The sequence below is a fragment of the Chrysochloris asiatica genome, unplaced genomic scaffold, assembly GCF_000296735.1.
Source record: "Chrysochloris asiatica unplaced genomic scaffold, ChrAsi1.0 scaffold00098, whole genome shotgun sequence".
In the NCBI taxonomy this organism is placed as follows: Eukaryota; Metazoa; Chordata; class Mammalia; order Afrosoricida; family Chrysochloridae; genus Chrysochloris; species Chrysochloris asiatica.
The window spans coordinates 7,735,644-7,743,815 of NW_006408616.1; the positions used below are offsets into that span (position 1 = coordinate 7,735,644).

The 8,172-nt window shown below is 38.9% G+C and overlaps 1 protein-coding gene across 1 annotated transcript in view; it reads right to left on the reverse strand.

The window, feature by feature from the left end:
• The window catches only part of ITPR2 (inositol 1,4,5-trisphosphate receptor, type 2), a 707,773-nt gene that overhangs the window by 476,723 nt on the left and 222,878 nt on the right, over positions 1-8,172 (reverse strand). The window contains exons 14-15 of the mRNA XM_006866982.1: positions 6,609-6,750; positions 2,828-2,989 (exon numbers count right to left, since the gene is read on the reverse strand). Coding sequence (XP_006867044.1) covers positions 2,828-2,989; positions 6,609-6,750 — 304 coding nt within the window. The remainder of the gene's footprint in view (positions 1-2,827; positions 2,990-6,608; positions 6,751-8,172) is intronic.

Below are 8,172 nucleotides of genomic sequence, written 5' to 3' on the forward strand. Positions count from 1 at the left end.
CAGAATGAGCTGCCAAACAGCTTAGAAATCACAGGCTCTATTAGAGTTGGCAAACCTGATTAATTTATTCATAGCTAAAAATTACTGTCAAAAGAAAAGCAAATCGATATTCTTGAATAAATACTTTTTTGGATGAAGGACATGAAACACAACAGCATATGCCTAATTGAAATTATAAGAAATCTATTAGCATATATCCTGAGTGGTCAATGGTCAATATCCTTAGCTGTTAATGCAAAGGTTGGAGGTTTGAGTCTATTAAAACACACTTTGGAAGAAATGCCTGCATCTATTTAGAAAACAATCAGCCATTTAAAACCCTACAGAAAACAGTTCTATGCCGATACACATTGGATCTGCTTGACTCAGAACCAACTCAACAGCAATTGATAATGTTGAAATTATACTGAAAATAATTTAACCTTTAGCGTAGGTACTTGCACTGTTATATGTGGTTAAAACAAACATTTGTATTCTGGTTAGTCTGCTTTATATATTCGTTTTAGAGCTTTTCTTGATCTTGTAACCGAATTTCAAAGCCAACATATTTTAACACCTTCTTAAAGAAAATCTTTTTCCCTACTGAAAAAACACTTTCAAACTACAAGAAGACAATAGTGTGATGATGATTAAGAGCCTGAATTTGTATACTGACTTCATTCTTAAAACTCTGATCTTGGGTAAGTTACTTAAACTTCTCTGTGCCTGGGCTCCTCATCTTAGCTTAGTTATTACTGTTGTTAAAGTGCCAATTAGTCAATTTTGACTGGTAACAATCACATGTGACAGGAGCAGAACTGCCCCTAGAGGATTTTCTATGCTACGATCTATATGAAAACAGATCACCAACTCTTTCTCCCATGGAGTTCAGTAGGTGGATTCAAGCCCTCAACCTTACCTTAGCAGTCAATCACTTAAATATTAAATAGAGCACCCCACCCCATATTTAGAAGGATAATAATATAGCAGTTGTTCTGAGGATTAAATGAGTTAATTCACGAAAATGCTTAGAACTAATCTGACACAAAGTAAACTTCTTCCCAATAAACTTCCTCTAGTCTTGACATGCTCTGCACTGCGTGGCTCACCAGCCCTCTGTCACCCCACTCTTTTTTTTTAATATTAAAGCCCATATCTGAAAATATGACCCTTTTTTAAAAAGATGTTATTGTGAATTGACTGATATTTTACATGGGAGAACAATGATTTTATACTCATAGTTTCATTGCAATGATTACAATCCTTTCCAGGCATCATCATTCAACAGTATTTGCTTCTATTCCCTCTGTTTGCTTTTTTCGTTAATTTTTGTTTTTGCAGGGGGTGATATGCACACAAAAACACTCAGGAATATATAATCATTTAAACAATAAAAGGGCACATTCTGCAAGCTTGCCTCCTGGTTGCCAACACACAGCCTTTCTCTTTCCATGAGTCTAGAGTCTTCAGTTGCTCTTTCTCCTCATGTCCTCATCTCTGCCTCCATCTCTGGTGTTGCCACTTCTCTGCAGAGGGTCTCACATTCTCTCATGCTCTTCTTCTTTGATGGTCTTAGGGTCCTCTGTTCCTGGCATGTAGGATTAACTACCTCCCTCCCTCTTTTTGTTACAAAACTTCTACCTTTACAGTTGTGTCACACCACTCTTCCTCAAAGACTAAATTCATCAGTGAAATTTACTGATGAGGTAATCTTCTCTCAAACTGGTGAACTTCAGATACTAATTTAACAACTGACAATTAACCTAAGTAAATTTATATTAAATGCATAATTTTGAACACAATGCAATTATTATATGATTTAAGGATTAAAATAGGACTTACAAGAAATTTCACTTTCAGTTGGCAACTTTCAACTAATCCATAAATACACACAGGTTCCTGGTCCTCTGAGTTATAAGTGCTTTAGGGCAAAGGCTTTTGAAGAGCCCTTTCTAGCATGTATCATTCTCTCATTATAAATCCTTCTTCCTACAACACCTGCTTCCAGACAACTTTTGAGTCCTGGTGTGTCGCCATAGGATAAGCACTGGACTATACGGTCTGTTTGAACTGCAAGGTAGGCTATTCAAGCTCACCAGCTGTTCCTTGGAAACCCTATGCAGGGTGACTGAGTCAGAACTGACTCGAAGGCACTTAACAGCAGCAACAATAGACAGCTTTATGAAAATGATTCTCATCCTACTCAAATATTTCCCTCTGCAAGCACCCTTCCTCTGCTCCCCAGCCACAAATGACATCTCCATCTGAGCTCCCATAAACTGTCTTTTCATGTCCCCTTTATGTTTCAGATGCACTTTACTTTACTGAAACTCCTTGGCCAAACATGGTGAAGCCATGCCTCACATGCAATTCAATCCAAGAGCTATCCTGTTCTTCTTTCAAGCATACATACATGCATGCATCCTGTCGAACAGGAGCTAGTACCATGCACACAAAGAGAACTCAAGACCTCCTGACCCACTGCTTCTTCTAATTCTATGTGGAAGAATACATATATCAACTCAAAAATATTTACAGACCATTTTGAAGTGTTGACAATATGAAACATTTCATTTACAAGTTAAAGTTGCCATTCATCTGTAAAGTTGCTTTATGTTGTTGTTGTTGTTGTTGTTAAGTGCCATCAAGTCGGTTCCAACTCAAAGTGACCCTGTATAGGGTTTCCGAGGAGCAGCTGGTGGTTTGAACTACCAACTGTGTGGTTCATAGTCCAGTGCTTACCCTACAGTACCACACCAGGAGTCTAAATGCTTTACAGTAGTAACCAAAAGAAAGTTCTCATATTTTAAATGTTACCAAGAGTAAGAAACAAGGCCCACCCTCTGACCTGGTTTTTCCGGTAGTCTTGCTGAGAATGTCTCAGAACACGGTAGCAAAGCCGCAGCATGTACTTGTAGGGTGCGTATCTTTGGTCCCCTAGATCTTCGAGTCGCAGCATTGCGCCTTCTCCTGCTTTCTCCTTAAAGGGTGCTTTAAGAATCCCAAATACCTGCCAGAAATAAAAATAACCACCTAGTCAGATGAATGGAAGTGCATGCTTTGCAACCTACTTTAATTTTTTCTTTATTTTTATTTTTTTTTACAAATAAGAACACTTATCAAAAGTTGGTACTGTTGTTAAGTGCTGTTAAGTCAGTTCCAACTCATAGCGACCCTGTAAAGGGTTACCAAGGAGCAGTTGGTGAGCTAGAACCGTCAACCTTGCAGTTCAAACTGACTTTGTGGTCCAGTGCATTATCCTGCGTTGTTATACCATGAACTCAAAAGTACTTCTGTATTATTTGAATAAAATTATCATAAAGCAGAAATGAAAGGATTCCAGATACAGGCCAATTGAGGAACAGAAAGACACTGCTAATTGATGAAATCTTCTTAGCTATAAACAAACATCTTAAGACAATGTGAGTTCCTGGGCTTGGGGGCTCAGAACCACAGACTCTGGGATCACCACGGTCAATTTAGCATTGCATAGTCCACAAAGACAATTCTCTACATCCCACTTTGGCAGGTAGCGGATGGGATTCAAAAAGCTCATGAGCAGCCATCTAAGGTACAATTATTGGTCTCTCCAGGTACAGAAGACAGAAAAGAGATGAAAATTGAAGATGCTTGGTATCAACTAGTCTAATGGAAAATAAGTAGCTCTGGTGGCATAGTGGTTACGAGTCGGGCTGCTAACCTCAAGGTCAGCAGTTTGAAACTACCAGCTGTTCTGCAGGTGAAAGATGAGGCTTTCTGCTCCTATAAAGATTTACAGCCTCAGAAACGCTGTGCAGGGTCACTATGAGTCAGAACCGACTCCACGGCACACTACCACCACCACCAATGGGTAAATGGAGCAGGTGAACAACACTGAGACCAAAAGAACTCGATGGTGGCTACCACCACAACCTGCTCTGAAAGGGGTCATATTAGAAGGTCCCAGATAGAGTGTGAGAAAATGTAGTACCATGGACTGCCAAAAGAACAAACAGATCTGTGTTGGAAGAAGTACAGACAGAATGCTCTTTGGAAAACTCAAGATTGCAACTTTTGAAATACGATGCAAATTCAAATGCTTTTAATAATTCCATATTCATTAAGCTTTAAATTTTATATTTGTAACACTGTAATAAAATATTTTACACAGGCAGACTAAAATAACTTCAATAAACCATTCAAGGTCAGAAATGTCCGAGAAATAACATGTTTTATACAAAGGAATAACTACTATCAGAGAAAAAGCTTTGTCCCATTAGACTTGAAAGCTTTATTTTATTTGAGAAAAAAATATATAGGTTTTATATCTTTATCGTTGTTGCTGTTAAGTACCTTTGAGTTGGTTCTGACTCATAGTGACCCTGCATAGGATTTCTGAGGCTTTTAAAAGTCTTTACAGTAACAGAAAGTCTGGCTGGTGGGCTTGAACTGCAGACTTTGTGGTTCACAGTCCAATGCTTATTGTATGGAGTCACTACACTCCCCAGTTTTATATCCTTACTCAGTTATAAAATATGAATTGGCAATGTGTCTACTGTTTTTCTTCCCAATTTCACAAGACACACGCATTAATAACAGTTTATTTTAGTATCTTCCTTGAGTCCACAATTAATGCAGTAGTCCATCACTTTAAATAACAATTGACTAAATTTTTAAATGCATAAGTTTGGCACGTCCATATTATTAGGAATTCATTTACTACAGTGTTATAAACAATTTCAGGATGGATAGTATTCAAGCAGCTATAACTTAAGGGGAAAAAACCTAGGGTATTATATAGACCATTCGTGAGCTGATAAGCACACAGTCTTACTTAATGAACACAAGTAGAAAGCAGACGGAGATGGCTGTTTCCAAGTTCTCCTGAAAACTCTTCCTAGACACTTTTTCAGCACCCTTTCTGGATATGTCCTGACCATGTAGGACTTTTAGCTCTGTGAGAGGCAGCAAAGTCCCTGTGTGGTACATATAGTTAATACATTCAGCTGCTATCCAAAACAAAGGTGCCCTGTAAGAAAGATCTAGTGATCTACATCCAGAGAATCAGCCAATGAAAATCCAGTTCTAGTCTGACACACATCATATCACTACAAATCAGAATTAACTCAATGGCAACTGGCTTTTGGCTTTTACTAATAGGTAGCCTACATAATGGTCTCCAGCAATCCTGGTGGTGGTGGTTATGTGCCATGGAGTCGGTTCTGACTCATAGCAACCCTGTACAGGGTTTCCAAGCCTGTAAATCTTTATGGGAGCAGAAAGCTTCATCTTTCTCCCATGGAACACCTGATAGTTTCTACCTGCTGACCTTGAGGTTCGCAGCCCAACTCATAATCACTATGCTACCAGAGCTCCTTTCAGTGATCCTAGCCTCCTATTATTCACACTGTGTGGTTCTCGTTCCTTGAGTGCTATTGTTGTTGTTGTCGTTTGATGCCGCTGAGTAGGTTCCGATCCATAGTGATCCTATGTACAACAGAATGCCTGGTTCTGTTCCATGCTCACAACTGCTGCTATGCTTGGGTCCACTGTTGCTGCTTGTGCCAATCCATCTCGTTGGGGGTCTTCCTCTTTTTCGATGCCACTCCATTTTACTACACATGAAGTCCTTCTCCAGGGACTGGTCCCTCCCGATAATAAGTCCAAAATATAAGAGAGGAAATCTGGCCATCTTGGCTTTTAAGGGGCATTCTGGTTGTACTTCTTCCAACACAGATTTGTTTGTTCTTCTGGAAGTTCCTTCTTGTTGTTGTTGTTGTTGTTGTTGTTGTTGTTGTTGTTGTTATGTGCCGTGGAGTCGGTTCTGACTCATAGCGACACTGTACAGGGTTTCCGAGGCTGTAAATCTTTACGAGAGCAGAAAGCTTCATCTTTCTCCCACGGAACAGCTGTTAGTTGCGAACTGCTGACCTTGTGGCTCGCAGCCCGATTCGTAACCACTACGCTACCAGAGCTCCTTCTGGAAGCCCATAGTATACCTTTAATATTCTCCTCCAATGCCATAACTCAAATGCATCAATTCTTCAACAGTCTTCCTTATTCATTGTCCAACTTTCACATACCATGGCTTTGCGGGATTAATTAACTCACTGGAGTCCTGGTATGGTGCAGCAGGATAAGCACTGAGCTGATAACCACAAGGTCAGCAGTTCAAATTCACCTATCACTCCTTAAAAACCTCAAACACGGAGGCTATGAGTTGGAATCAACTCAACACTTAATGACAACAACAACAAATAAAACACAATAGAACTGATGGGCTGCCATTTCTAAATATAGAATATAAAAATATTAAGGCTTCCATCTTGGATCGCTTGTTTCTAGAAAAAGTCAGCTACCATGTCTGAAGATAGCCCTGTGGAGAGACATGAATGAGCTTCAACGCAGACCATCCCACAGTAGAGCCTTGGATGAATGCAGCCCCAACCAACACATTGGCTGCAGCCTTGTGAAAGACCCTGAGAAAGAACCATACCCCTAAGCCACTCCAGGACTCCTGACCCACAGAAATTGTAAGTATCTGGTTTTTTCAGCCACTAAGCTTTGGGATCATTTGTTACGCAGCAACAGATAACAAGCACAATAATAAAAAAATATTTAAAAAACTTTAAATGAGTAGGAAAATTCACCTGTGCCAATATATTCTGTTCCCTCATTAACTTTTGACGTTCTCGGTTTGGCTTAGTGATAAACACATCCAGAACTTCTTGCCCATTATTAGGCACATCAGCAACAAAGAAGATGAGGTCTTCCAGCAATTTGGTGACAAACCTATCATAAAATGAAAAGGAAATTATACTCTCATGGTATGCTTACCTTTGAAAAAATAAACACTAAGAACTGAAACACTAGAGAAAACAATTAATTTTTTTAAAGAAACTTTTTTAATCAGTAAAAGATAATATCTAATGCAATTAATGTTGACCTAAATCTTTACAAAGACTATCTCCCTCCAGTTGCCCAACCCCCACAGTCAGCTTCAATCAAACATTTGCAAAAACAAGGCTGCATGAACAAAAACAAGGCTGCAAAAACAAATCAAAAACAAGGCTGCATGAACCTCAACATCAGATGCCTTGGTAAGAAACCACCATCAGATGTTGTTCCATGACTGACCAACAGAGTAGAATACTTTTATTTAAGAAAGGACTGATATGCTCAAGTTCTTGAATTATTATAATTAATTTTTTTTTTACCATTAACTAAAACTACATTTCCTAATCATCACTACTTTTCAATCTCTTCAATGGAATATGAAAATCTTAAATGATCTGGAATAGAAACAGAGTTAGCTGGCCATCAGATGCTCTAAATTATTAACAGAGTATTAGCTGATCTACAAAAACCATTTAGCATTGTAGAACGATAGAGTAGCATTCACTTTTAATTCTACATTTTAGTTATTATAACTCTCAGTAGCATTAATACGTGCAATGCCTTAGAAACCCTTCTTCTTTTAGTTTCCCCCACCCCCATGGTCTAGATGTTTGTTTTTAATTGTTGTAAAATATATATAACAAAACATTTGCCATTCAACAAGTTTTACGTGTACAATTTAGTGACATTGATTACATCCTTTGTGTGGTGTAAATATCACCACTATCCTTTTCCAAGTTATTCCAGTACCATTAACAGAAACCCAGTGCCTGCTAAGCACTGTCTCCCACTGTCCTAATCCCGACCACCTCAACTGTCGTAGTTAAGTGCAGCAGAGTAGATGAGTGGATACCAACTTATAGTGATCCTCTACTGGGCTTCCAGGGAGCAGCTGGGTAACCACTAAGAAACATTGGTCTGTCTACATTTGCCTATTTCATAGAAGTGAAGTCAGACACTATTTGTCCTTTGTGACAGACTTAATTCCACTCCACATGTTTTCAAGGTCAAACTATGTCATAGCATGTTTCCGGACTTCTTTTCTCTTTATAGCAGAGTACTCTTCCATTGTATGTGTTAGTGCGACATTTGTTTGTCCATCCATCTGCTGATGGACATTTGGGTTGTTTCCACCATATGAGTACTGTGAACAGAGTTGCAAGAAACACTGGTGCGTGAATTTTTGTTTGTGTTTCTTCCTTCAATTATTTTGGGCCTAGTCTAGATGGAACACATAGAAATCAAATAGACTACATCTGTGGAAAGAGAAGATGGAAAAGCTCCATATCATCAGTGAAGACAAGGCCAGGGGCAGAC